Source organism: Ceratina calcarata, unplaced genomic scaffold (assembly GCF_001652005.2).
Source record: "Ceratina calcarata isolate Rehan_Ccalc_2016 unplaced genomic scaffold, ASM165200v1 scaffold337.2, whole genome shotgun sequence".
Taxonomy (NCBI): Eukaryota; Metazoa; Arthropoda; class Insecta; order Hymenoptera; family Apidae; genus Ceratina; species Ceratina calcarata.
Window position 1 is genome coordinate 149,264 of NW_017156497.1, and position 13,948 is coordinate 163,211.

General features: G+C 50.8%; 1 protein-coding gene across 2 annotated transcripts in view; it reads left to right on the top strand.

Moving 5' to 3' along the window:
- The window catches only part of LOC108625033 (prolyl 4-hydroxylase subunit alpha-1), a 67,083-nt gene that overhangs the window by 12,490 nt on the left and 40,645 nt on the right, over nt 1-13,948 (top strand). For both annotated transcript variants that reach the window (XM_018024729.2, XM_026813558.1), the window contains exon 2: nt 12,449-12,483. In XM_018024729.2, coding sequence (XP_017880218.1) covers nt 12,449-12,483 — 35 coding nt within the window. The remainder of the gene's footprint in view (nt 1-12,448; nt 12,484-13,948) is intronic.

Here is a 13,948-nt window from a genome sequence, read left to right on the forward strand (position 1 = left end):
GTATTACCTTCAAAAAAGGTCGTATACAGTTTTTTTTCATGTGGAACACGTGAGGAGTAATCGATTAATTATTTCGTTGGTCGCCGATTATATTGCTGAACGAGCGGAGTTAGAAATTGCACGGGACGTTTCTCGCGTCTGACAACTGGAACTACTGTTCTCTGAAAACTGTTTAGTTCACGCTGCGACGAAGAAAAAGGTTTTGCAATAAACATTTTTCTCGTTCGCTGTTGGACGAAACGTTTAAGGTGCAAAAACGTGGAGAAAGTAGGACAGTAGGTTTGCTCTGTATTTCTTACTTGGATGGCGACATATTCTAAAGGACGTCAAAAATTGCGGAGGTTTTCGCGCGGCAGAAAGTCCCAGAGCGCTACCATTCTTCAGTTCAGCTCCCCTCGATGCGTCTATTATATTTTCTAAAAGCGAACGGTCCGCTAGTTTATAAATTGTCGGTTTAAACGGTTATTCCGCCGGTTGAGAAGCTTCGAACTAGCACTTTTAACTTTACAAAATGTTCCTCGGCTTTATCGATCCGGTTTCCCACCAGTTTCTTTACTTCTTCTCCCCCGTCGGTCTCTTTAAATTCCGAGCGTTTTCTAAGATTCCTCAAACCGTCTCTCTCTCGACTTGGCGCGAAACGTCCTCAGTTTTATCGAACTTGCACCGAAAATTCCACGCTCTCCGTCCTTTTCGCTGGCCGATTTCTCGTCTCATACGAATCACTTCCGATTCCACGTTCAATTTCATACTCTCGTCTCGCAGTTGGTGTTTCGTTCGTCGTTCCGTAACGAATTTTCGCAAAGATCTTTTTCGCGAGTTCTCGTCACCGCGTTGAGAGACCCCGAGCGCGCCCGCGTAAACCTGGCGATTCGTCGAATAATTTCTCCGTTTCATCGTGATAAATTGCCGGGCAATAAATCCGTGTTCCATTGTGCGGCGTATTAGTCGGCCAGCGATGAATTAACATAAGAATGACCGACGAACCGAGTCCGGACGATACCGCGGAGATGCAGCTACCCCGTCGCGAAAATATTCTGCCGGCATCGACGATTCTGAATCCGCGAGATGTTTCGGTGGGACGACGGCGCGTCAGGCCCCAGATCGTGCGCGATCCACGAGATGGTGGATATTTATGGTGGCACCGATTCCGATGCAAATGAAGAGACCACCCCGTCTCGTGATAAAGTCGTTTGTCCCGTTTACCGGCTGTTCCACTTAAAATTATCTAACACGCTCTTCCTCTGGCCGATAAGGGAAAGAAAGATTGCCACCCGCCGGCTTCCGTTCCTCTCGCCTCTCTCTCTCTCTCTCTGGTTGGTCTCGTTCGGGTAAAAAGTGTCGGTCGATCGTCGCGCGAAACATCGGTTTCGTCGTCGAACGGAGGATATTTTTAGTTAGGCGCCACACAGGGGGCAATTTTTTGTCGGTGGCGCGTGACGCCGGATAATTACCCGTGATCCGTTTAAGAGACGCAATTTTGTCGCGTCGAATTTCGGGTGGTGATCGCGCGCGCACGAGAATCACGAATCCTGGATAACGAGCGCCAGTAATATTTAATTTCTCGTCCCGCGTATCTTCGCGCTCGAAATTAACGAGCTCGCGCGAAATACCGTGGAAAAAAAAGGAAGATAAATAAACGAGGGCGACGAATCGCGTGCGAAGCTGCGATCATGTTTGGCGCCCGTTCAACGCCGTTTATCTCCAATATTTGCCTTGCCGTTTACGCGCGTACGCGCTCCCTCTCCCCGAGTCGTTCCTCGCTGCCCGTCGTTGTCTATTAAAAATGTTTGACCGACGATTCCTCGGCGACGAACGCACAAAGAGTCGAGTCGCGATTAGCCTCGATAGAATCGCGTCGATCTCACCGAACGTGACGGTGTGTGCGAGAGCTTTTATAATTTGAACCCAATTGGCCCGGTGCTTTTTTCCCCCGGGTCTCCCGTACAAAGAGCCTCGGGAACAATTCGTTGCGCTGATAATTTTTTCGAAATCCGGCTTGAATCTCTCACTAATTTCGTCGCGCGGAAACTTTTTTCCCCCAGTCGTCGAAAATTACGGACGTCGACGCGAAATGCGCGGCTCGTCCTTCCGGAAGCACGAGTCCCTCTCCGTTATATTTTCATACGACGCGATCCTCTCTCTCCGTGTTTGTTTTCGTCTCTCTCTCGGCTTTTTGTATTTTTCACTCGGCCGCGCGCGCCGATCCAATTACCGGATGAACACGGGAAGAACGATAATGTTATCAGCCGAGTAAAATCGCGGACAGTATCGTTTCGTTTTCGGTTATGATCGGATTATCGAGGGGGTCCCTCCGGCGCCCAATATGGTTCGCGTAAACGATAAACGGCGGCTGTGGGCATTCTTCTCTCTCTCTTTCTCTCTCTCTCTCTCTGCGAATCTCGCAATTTCCAGCGAGTGATCGTCGGTGACGTAAGGTTTAATAGTAGAGTAGTGCGTGCGCGCTATTTTTAACTCATCACGGTCGTTAGCAAAGAGGGCATTGGCTGAGGAAAATTCCAAGTTGCGACGATCAGCGGCAGAGATAGAAAAAGCGTTTGTAAAACGAACGTTTTTACCGGTTAAATTGAATTGGCAAGTTTCTGTATAAAAGTTGCCGTATCGCGACACGGATTACCAAACGGGTGGCACCGGCCATTTTTCACGTATCAAATTGAACGGACGAGGACGCGAATGAAACGGTAAAAATACGAGCCACTTCCTCTACTGATGTTTGCAAAATGATTTTGCACGTTACAAAAGCGGCTCGAGCGGCGCGCTGCTAAATAATAGAGTCTGCTTGGTATTCAGGAATCATGTTGCGGCCCCACGGTTAAAAATGCAAACTATGCTTGCAGCTGCAATATTTTCCCCGACACGTAGCTACGCCCCCATTAAAATTTGATTCCCTGTTTTGCCTCTGCCGCCGAATCTCCTCGCGTCCGGATGATTTTTACGTCGATCGTCCGCGAGGAGCCGCCGCGGCCTCTCGACGACACGCGACGACACGCGACAACCGAGGCCAGTTCCGGTGGTTGAAACTCGTCGCCGCTCGATTATTTCTTCCGGTTTGTAAAAGAAAAGGAGAGGAAAAAACAGCGGCGGTCGAAAGGGTCGGAATGCTCGAGCGTGGAAATTGCGCGGCTTGAATTATGACTGGTTCGCTTCAAAGGGACGCCGGGAGAGAGTCGGGCAAGAAAGGGTAGATAAAGGGCGAATGAAAAAGGGGACAGATAGCGTGGGAATAAAAACGCGGGTGGAATTTTTCGCGGTTGCCTCGCGCTCACCCCTCGTTTTTGCCTACAAAGGAATCGCCCCGACGACTGATCGCGTTCTCTCCATCGTTTTCGATTCCCGTCCGCGCGAGAAATCTTGCCGACTATTATTTTTCTCACGAGACGTTACGATTCTTTTCTCCTTTCGATCGACGGATCGTCGTCGTTTCGTTCGGAACGTGACCTCTCGCGACGGGACACAGTTTTTTAACGTGTTTCCACGTGGTTCCGGTTCTTTGGAAACGGTATCGACTATTTATACTCTCGCGTCGCCGTTCGCCACGTTCCTTACCCCTCGGTACTTACCCCCCGACTGTTGCCACTGTTATTTCGATTTTCTCGTTCCCGGCTTCTGGTAGCTTTTCTCTTCACGATTATTCCTCTGTTATCGCGTTTTCGCCAGCCTTCGGCTTGCAAATTGCACGGGGAACGTTTCTACTAACGAAAACTGACGACCAAAACTCTTTCACTCTGGACGCGCGCGAATGAAATTTCGAGACAATCGAGTTTCAGCATTCGACGCAGTGCGCATAAAAGAGAGAGATCGATGGCTAATATTTCATAATCATAAACGAAACGTGGAATCGGCGAGTCGATCGCGAGACGAACGAATCGTCGGAGGCCAGAGCGCGCGTCGGCCGGCCAGAATTTCCCATTTAAAAACAGAGGAGGACGTGTACACGTGACCGTTATACGATTTCACGTAATTGAACACGGCTGATACCCGAGACCGTGAACGTTTCAACGTGTCCGTGTGATATGTTATATTACGGCGTGAAACACGGGACATCAGGCAGCAGCACACGCAAAATTGTCGCGCGGACGAGCGTGTAAACCGTTGTAACCAGCTCGACTCGTAATACTCGCGGCTGCACCCTGTAAATTAATCGCGAATAATGCGTGTGACGTGTTTCGCAGACTGTATCGCGCGATTACGTCATTACGCCATCGAATGCACTCCGCGTCGACAAATACACCGAATCGTACGAGAAGAGTCTTTTTTTTCTATTCGAGTAGAGGCGTTTTCTTTCGATCAGAAATGAAATTGGGCCTGTCGTTGGTGGCACCGTTTCGTCTTCAAGTCGACCGCGAGCCGAAGGGGTAAAAGGTTTGCAGAAACGTTTGGTCCGAGGCAAGGGTCGCCAGATGGGACTCTACCCCCCTCCGGGGAACGATTAATCGATTTATTCGGGAGTCGACCAAGACCGAAGAGGGGAAGATACAGGCTCGACGGGTTGAATCTAATTTTGTAGGGGTCGACGCGCGGAACGGATTCCGTTGATACCCGTTACGCACGGTACTACTCGGTTGGCACGCTCTCGGTAATAAAACTAACGCGTGACGACGCGAACAAAGAAATTATTAGGTGCGCCGGGGATCGGAAATTCTTTCGAACAGAAAAATCATCGGGACGAGGCAAAAGCGGACACAAAATATTTGGCAACGATTCTTTTTTCTACTTTCGTTTTTGCGCCATCGATACAAATTCGTTCACCGGCGAGTAAATGGCACAGATTCAAATTTTGTTCGACACGAGCGATCACGTTTTTCCGTCCCGGCTCGGCGACTTTCACGGTTTTAATTCGAATTCGATCGGCGCCGATCGATCGCCAGCCCGCGCGAGGAAACGTCCAATTTAAGGGTGGCAGGAACGGAAAAAGCGGGGCACGCACGCGTGTGTCCACGCGCGTCCTCCGCTCGTTCCTTTATGTCCGATAAGTGGTTCACAGGTGGAACAAACGACCGGTTATCCCGTTACCCTTTTGTGTCCCTCTCGTTTCGCACGAGACGCGATTCTTTTCGTCGTCGTCAGAGGAGGACGACATCGCGTATGCATGAAACTTGAATTAATTCATCGCGCGAATTACCGCGTTTCCAAACACGCGCGATGGATTCGTCGTCGTGTCTGAAACGCGTGGGAAAAATTTTCGTGGCGAGAGCCTCCGACGACTCCTCGGGCGTCTGAACGGCGTGAAATAGGAATTGTTTTGGGAACGAAACGCACGCGGGCAAAGCGGAGAAAATTGAAACAATGGTACGCGGGGGCGGTAGGAGGGGAACAAAAATGGTGTGATTCAGAGACGAAGCAATCAACCGGTCCATTCAGAACGGGGTGACGAACGAAACGAACAAACGAGTCTGTCGGTTCGAGAGCCCGTAGGATTGATCCTGCGGCGGAGAGAGAGAGAGAGAGTGTCGGGGGACGACGTCGCGCAATTTGATCATCTCTCATTAAACTTGGAAGGAGCGGCCGGCGGGCGACCGTGCGGAAGACGGTCCGAGGAATCTGTCGGAACTTGCTTGATTTTCACCCGTCTCCGGCCGCCTCCTCGGAAACTCCGACGTGCACTCGTTCATTGAAAACGTCAGATCTTGGCCGTTTCCGTCGAGTGCCACTGGCCGCGAAGCAGAATCGATGCGCCGCGATCCGCGTGACAAAATTACGTAACGAGAAGATGCTCGACGACGCGAAACGCGATCGAGCGTGCAAGAAGCGATGGAAAAAAAGAATCGGGAAGCGTTGGCGACTGGGCGGGGACGCGAATGGGTGCCAAGGACATTTGTCGAGTCGGTCGACAGCGAAGAACAGGGCCGGTACACTGCTGGTTTTCAACGCGGACTTCTCCTCTCGGTTTGAAATATGGGAGTCGCCGGACAAAGCGAGAGCAGCTTGCTCTCCCTCGGGAGCCGGTGATGACCCTCGAAAGTGAACGCGGTCTGCCGGGGGCGGACGGGTGTCTCCCGGTGTTCCTGGAAGACCCACGGGGTACGCTCGACGAGAGATATGTCCGCGTCGCCTCGTTCCCTATACTTTATGCGCGAATATATCCGGACGAGCGTGCCGCGATTACTCACCTGTGTTCCTCTCCCGGGACCCCTTTGTCGATGCCCGCGTTAAATGATAACGGCTATCAGCCGAGCCCATCCCGAGTTTTATGCAAAATCCTTGGACAAAAGCACGGGTCTACGGGACGCGTACGAGGCGAGCTGAACGTCAGATACTTTGTTTCGTTTCTTTGTAAGAGAGAGAGTATACCGACGACGACGACGACGACGACGACGACGAGGTTCGTCGTCTTTCATTTCTCGAAACCAGCAGATCGTCCTGGAGGAGACAGGAAACGTATAAACAAGGGAGGGAAGCGTGTCAAGGGTTTTCTTTCTTCACGGTTCGCTCGATGAGAAAACGATTCACGATTAAGGGATTGCATGAAAGGGATGTAGAATAAAATTAGGAATATCCGTCTCGTGGAAGCGATAGGAGAAGAATTCAGCCGAGGAGCGGCTCCGTTATCAACGATTTCGTTCTCATCAGAGACACGTATCCAGAGAATTTGCTGATCGCATCGATCGTACTTCTCTCGACGTACGCGAGTATCGAATGTTAATTCGCTGGTCGATTTATTTATACGATCTACGAAGGAGGTTTCATTCATTTTTCTTTGTCGTACCGTCTGGCTGGGGACCGGAGCACCCTCGGCGTGGCTCTAGGAATCGGTTAATTTTTAAGCAGGGAAACCGAGGGATGAGAAACGAGGGTAGAAGAGATCGGGGACGTCTGCTCATTTTTCGGCGAGTTCTCGATTTCACGACCATCGATCGCTCGAAACGAGAGACGGGGAGAGAGTGAGGAGGGGTCTCGGCTGTAGAAAATTATTTTCCAGAAATCGGACGCGAATCGTTAGGAGTTGGGCTCTATTCACGGATTCGTTTTCTCCCCCCGACCAGACTTGGTTTCCGTCGTCTTCGGTGCTGTTTCAACGGCCGAGGGAAATCTGGTAAACTCCGATATCGGTTTACAGACAATTAGTCCCCGTGATCTCGCGATTCAACGAAATCTCCACTTTATTATCAGTTTTTTCTCGTCGGAACGTCGCTATTCGCTTCGTCGTTTATTATCCGTCTCCCTCTGCGTGATCGCGTTCATTGATAAAAATAAAGCACGGTTGGACCGACGGAATTCACAGAGCTAGACCGTTTGCCGATCGTAAAAGAGAGCCTGTCCGTTGGAAGGTTTCCCGTGTAGAAAGAAACAAAAGGGTATGGGGTAAAAATCGAAGCGTATGGACGAGACTTAGCACCGAGCCGGTGTAATCCTGGCCCGGTGCAAGGAGTCTGTGCAGTCTCGAGGTAATCCTCGGCCAGAATCGAGCCCCGAAGCGTTCTTCGTCGCACGGTCCAACGATCCTGCAGGACTGCCAGCCCGCGTAAATCCGTTCTCGAAGCCCCGATCGCGAGAACCCTCCGTTCCGAATTTATCCTCCGCTCGTTCGGCCCCGACACGGCGAACAATCAGTTTAGAAGTCCGTAGAGCTCGGGAATAATAAATATGTATCGGGGACAGTTTCGTGTCCGACGGTTCTCGTCGTTCTCGTCGTTCTCCAAGACGAAACCGTAGATCGCGAGAACATCTCGGTCGCACGTGGAGATTTTCCTGGTCACCGATCACCGAGTCCGAAAGGATTCCTCCAAGATTTACCGTCGTTACGTAACGATCGTGTAACGGTCTGTGCACGGTCGACGCGTGATACTTTCTCACCCCCCCGGGGGAGGGCGAGAGAATCGGTGGTGAGCACGCGAGGAGGAGATTCGAGGAGAGGCTGACGGTACTCGGGAATTGCATCGAGCCAGAGTTCTTTTGTGGATCCACGGCTGTCCGTTATCCCCGGACCCCGTCCAAGTTTTCCAGATCCTCGCGTCCCGACGGTCCTCGTGTACTCCCCGTGATCATCGATACCAGAAGGCACAAAAGAAGTCTGCGACAAATTGGCAAGTTGGAACAGCGTCGAGAACGTACGGATCGAAGCGGGGGCATGGGCGGGGATCGGGACGGGCCGGTATTCGAGGTATATTTTCGCGAACCCGACGTATCGAGAGAGGAATGTGTGTCTCGAGACGAGAGATACTTTGTGTTTCCGTTAGAGATCAGCTAAGAACTGGCAAACAGAAATGCATAATTGACGACGGTAGAAAAATCGAGAGACGGTACGGCGATCAGCGGTTTAAAAATGAAACATGTACGACGGGAACCAGGGGGGACGTCGACGACGATTTCCCGGCGATCCAGGCTCACTCCCCTCGTGAATCTTGCAACGAATCCTCCTTTGCTCTTCCGTCGTTCGCGTTCCGCTCGGGTAGACGGAAAAAAAATAGTGAAATTCGCGGGGCCGTCTCCGAGGAGATCACGCATCGTTTCCCGGTTGAACGGCCTCCGTTCAATTTTGCAACGCGGTTAAATTCTCGGTGACCTCGCGCTCGACTCTGATTCCCGTGACTCCTCCCGATGGTGTTTTCTTTCGCGACGAGCCTCGTATCTCGAGTCGTTACGCTGTTTAATCGGTCGAGGCTGCTACCGGTCGTAGATTCGACGCAACAGGTTCGTCAGGGAAGTGGATCGTTTCGTCGCTCTGCGTACAAGTTTCATCTGTAAAACTGTGAACTCGCGTATCGCGCGCCGTGCGCATACGAGCCGAGAGGTCAGGCCGTATTTTTGAATCACCCCGACGACGGGAGAGTCCGTAATTTTTTGCGAGGGAAGGCGACGTGACTGGAAACCGACGGAACGATTACTTTATGCCGTGCCGCCGCAGTGGCGATGCGTTCGGAAAGCAGATCGCGGGTTCCTCTTCTCGTCCCTTTCCTCCGACGAGAAACATCTGCGAGACGCGCGAGTGAGTGACCCGTTGAACTCGCGAGCGAGCCGAGTCGAGCACGCGGAATTTTAATCGACCACTCGTATCGTTTTACGTCGACGCGTCGAACGATCGCGCGTCGCTCTTTTCATTGGGACGAGACCTCGTCTCCGAGATTCCGAGAGCCAGCGACCGAGCGGAAGTCGGAGAGGGAGACGGGAGGAAAACGGTCGGAAGTGGCGCGTGGGACGGACGATTGGATTAATTTATCGCGTGGAAACGGTATCCGCCTTTTTCCCCGGACGCTCGCGCTGTTTCTAACTGTTCCGTTGCTCGCCGTGTTGCTTCACTCGGGAGCCAACTAAGATTCGAATCACGCCCGAGGAGATGCCTCGCGATTCGATTTATTCGAGAACCGTCCACGCGCCGCTCCCCGTTTCTAACGGTCTTCCTCTCCCGCGTTCCTCTTTTCACGTCGTATCTACGACGCTCGTTACCAGTAAAACTATTTTTCGTTTCTCGTTCGATCGCGACCTGACGACGACGACGACGACGACGACCACGCACGACCGGGAGAATCCTCCTGATCGTCGAAGAAAAGAGCCGGCCAAAGAAATATCAGTAGAGTTGCAGGAATAAATCTAAACTTTTCGACTCGGTTGGCAAAAAGCTTTTTCATGAAATGCAGATCGTTGCCACGGTTCGCTTATTCCCGGCAACTTTCGGCCCGACGATTTATCGCGTCGTTCGGCCACGATAAAGTGTCCCGCGTCACTCGCTTTCCCCGCTCGCCGAATAAAACCAGCAGTCCGAGTTTATTAACCCTTTGGCGAGGGTTACCACCTTCACCCGGTGGCTCTCTCAGATCAGATTCGTCGTAGAGACGTGATCTACGATCGGCGGAGCGTCGTTCGACGATAATTTGTTCGCGAGCGATCGTCGGCAGCGTTGTTCGGACCGCGAAAGGGTCGAGATCAGGTCGGAACTCTGCGTTGCCCGGGTTTTGCCCGGGGAATTCATTGGTATTCTGGGTCAGTCGGGAACTTTGCGATAATTCGATGTCTCGACGACTGCAACAGCGGCCTCCGTCGTCATCGTCGACCAAAGCGTTCTACGTGACTTTACCCGCTTCTCTGCCGACCCCTGCGGACACGCTCTTCCGGCTGTTCCACACGTTTTTCCTCCGCTCGTTCGCCGTTTCGCTTTACGGCCTACGAAAAAAAAAAAGAAAAGAAAAGAAAAACAGTTGGCATCCACCGGTATGAAAATTGCGATTTTCCGAGTACGAATTTAATCAAGAATTCGCTTTATTTGATTTATTAGTTCGCGGAAAGAGCCGTTTCATTACTCGCGATCAATTATTAAATCATAATTATTCAGCAGCGGCTGTAACGTCATGTTCCCTCCCATTAATACTCGGTTCCATTATTTTCGTTCCTCCCGGCAAATTATATCGCGTTTTAATGATATGCAAAAATTCTCGTTACTCGGCCTCGGTTGATCTATTAATTTGTTGCTTATTTAAATGCAATTATCGTCGAAACACGGAAGCTCGTAATTAAATCCAGATCGATCGTACGTCGAATTCCCGTGGAAGGGACGGGATCGTGCGCGACGTCGTGTGCTATTTTTTTTTTTCTTCTTCTCTTTTTAACGAACAGACAAAGGCCCGTTGATGCACGTGCGGCTGGAAATGAGGTGGTAATGGAACCAAGTGGTCCTCGATTCGACCCGTTCAATAAACTTTAATCGGCGAAATTATACCTGTTGACGGTGGAACTCGCGGGCCACTTTTAACTCGGTCCGATTCGCGTTCGACGACCGACCGGTCCTCTGAACAATGTAACGAAAGAGGAATGCATAATGTGCGTTTACGCGAGATATATATCGCGCGCATTTACGCGAATTTACGCGAATTTATCGAATATCGTTTCGTGCGCGTATCGTTGGTGAAACTGGAATAATGAGATTCGCCGGCGAGTAATTTATTAACGAGTCCGGCGTTTCGAAAAATCGTTCGAATAAAATCTGAAGCGACGGGTCTCGCGCAGATTGACCGCAGCAGACGAGATTCGACGATCGAATCGAGATCGTTGCGTGTAATCGGACGTTAATAAATAATTTCTGTCTGCGCTCGTGAACGCTCGACGTGTCGGTGTTCTCTCTGTGCCGAACGAATTCTTCGCTGGCAAACGTTGTTTTACTCGATTTTCCGATATTAACCGTAGTCACAAATATTGCTTTATGTCCGTGTAACAGGATTCGGGAGGGACGTTGTTCGATCCGATCGAAATTGAACATTTTTTCACGGAGGCCTGGGAATCGCGTTTCCCGTTGCTGGCACGCCGATCGAATCGCCGCTCGGCGGAAGAAATCGGGACAAACGAGGAAATTCGATCGAAGCGTTCGTAGTCGACAAAGGAAAGGAATTATACGTCGGTGATCCGATTCGACTGGCCGTCGCGTAAATTTATCGATTCACGAGTAGTCGATCGTGGCTGGTTCGCGATCGGAAGGACCGCGGGGGCCCTAAAACGTTTTTCGAACCCGCGGACAAAGGACACCGGCAGAGAAAATAGCCGTGGCCATAGATTTTTACGGGCCGTTTTCCAGCAGGCAAATCGCGACAATTTCGCCGGCCGTCGATGCGGAAAATGAGTTTCTGCCGGAAAAGTTCACTGGATATATTCGCGACTCCGGGAAACTCGAAAGATACGACCTCCCGTTCCCGGGACGAAGAATGCGATCCCCCGCCGGAAACGAATCCCGAGGAAAAGAAAGACGCTGTTAAAACTTTACGGATCGACCGACTAACGTGGATTTATCAGTCGGACCAATCGGTTTAGAATCGCGTCCAACGGCAGGAGTATTAAATTCGTCGAGTCTCCCCGGAGTCCGCGGAGTAAACGTCGTCGTTCCTCGCGAAAAAAAGATCCGACGATATAAATATGAAAATTGGAAATTTTCTGATTGCGACAACGGCGTTCCGAATCCGCGGAGGCTACGGATGATAACGAGCCGGCCGGGCGATGATCAGCCGATGCAAATTCCCGAACTGTGCGCGCGGCGATAAAACCGAGTGCCCCCATATTGCATATCGATTTTATACCGGATCGACGGCGAATGAAAAAGCCGAGGAACAATTGATAATAGGAAGGTTAGCCGGCTTCGAATGGCTACGAGAGAGGTAATAAATCGCGTGAAATCTGCACCCTCAGCGTCTCCCAACTTCCAACGATGGCGAACAGAGATTCGGAATTACGTATTTCCCTTGAGGAGCTCCTCGAGCAATTAATATAAAATTCGTATCTGCCATACTCGTCAGATTCCCGAGCAATTTGTCAGCGTCGACTCTCTCTCTCTCTCGTCGGAGAAACCTCGTTCGACGTATTTACGTTCGCGCGATTACTTCTGTTTTTTTTTTTTTATTTCGTTGCACGCAGAAACGGTATGCAGATTCGGCCGGGTCGATACGTCGATGCTACATTTATTATTCTTTACGTCTGCGAACGTGTTTACGATTCTCTTTTGGTTCTGTTCCAGGTCACTGGAGTACGAGTTTCTACGGTCATCGCTTGGTGAGTGAGAACTAAAAATTGAAAGTTACGTCTTAATCGAATTTTGCACGCGCTCCGCGAATCTCGAGACGGTAAAAGGTCCGTTTATAAAATTTCAAATCGGACGAAAGAGGACGTAGGAGGAGGGTGTTTGTGGTCCGTCGTGGACGAGGGAGGCAAGGCTACGACGCGACGCAAATCGATCGGAGCAGAAATTCACCGGAAATGACTGTTCCCGTGTGTGTTCCGGCAGTCAGCCGCGAGATTTATCGGGAATTTTCGTGCCTAGGTCCCGGGGCCTTCTCTCGTCGTCGTCGATGCACTTCCGTCGGCCGTCGATCCGTCCGCGCGATAACGTCGAAAACCGTGTGGTAAGAACCGCGGTGATGAAACGTGCAACGAAAATGACGCGCGAAAAATCATGCGACGACGATCCTCTCGCGCACCTTCCGTTTGATTTTCGGCGCACGAAGTTTTCTCGTTTCGTTCGTTTCTTCCGTTTCATTTGTCAAAGCTCTCGCTTGCAAGAAGGAGACCGTTGCCTCGAGTCGGTTGGATAAAAAATTGCCCGGCTCGAATCGACGTCCGGCGAGCATTTTTCACTGGTTTAGCAAACCTTAAAACTCTTCCTTTCAACGTCCCGGGGGTGATTTATCGCCGATACACGCTCGATGAAAATAGATTTATGCGCCCCAATAAAATCGTAACGGACCCGGTAATGCACCTGCCGAGTACGCGCTTTCTTCTCTCCAAGGTTTAGAAATCGCACCGTTCAATTCCGTTCTAGCTTAGAATACAGTGAGCACATGATAAAATTGCCCGTCTGTCTCGTCGACGACGTTTAATCGACGGGGGGCGACGCGAGAAGGGACGAGCGCAGGTCACGACGCACTGTTCCGTGTCCGTTCATTATTTATTAGCGAGCGAGAGAGAGAGAAAGAGAGAGAGAGAGAGAGAGAGGAGGGTTGAATCTCGTCGAAAATACCCATCGAAGAGATCCGCAGGGTGCCACCCTCCTCCGATCCTTTCCACGCGTTGTTCGTCGAGTTCGCAGAGCTGCTTCTTTATTTTCTCCTTTTCGGCTGCTCCTCTTCCCGTCTAGTTGCACACGCTCGTGCGACCTGTTACGAGTCCATCGTTCTCTTCTTTTTTCGCACCGCGTGTTTGTTCCTCTCCCGTCTCTCTATCGGACGTTTTCCCTCGCGAAAACATTGCATACATTTATTTATTCTGAAAGCACCTTTATACTCGATCCAATTGTTTCGCTCTCGTTTGTTCACATCAATTACATCCGTTAATTACGTCGGTTTTTTGCGAGAATCCATTTTTCTTTCGGCCGGCACGTCTTCTTCGCCGTTCACTCGTTATCTCTCTCATTTTTCCGCTCTCCAGTTTTTCTTACCATAAAGGGGTCTCTCCCCGCGCTTTTCTATTTCCTTTCGCATCTTTCCACCCTCATATATTACTTTATAACCTGGCCCGGTAC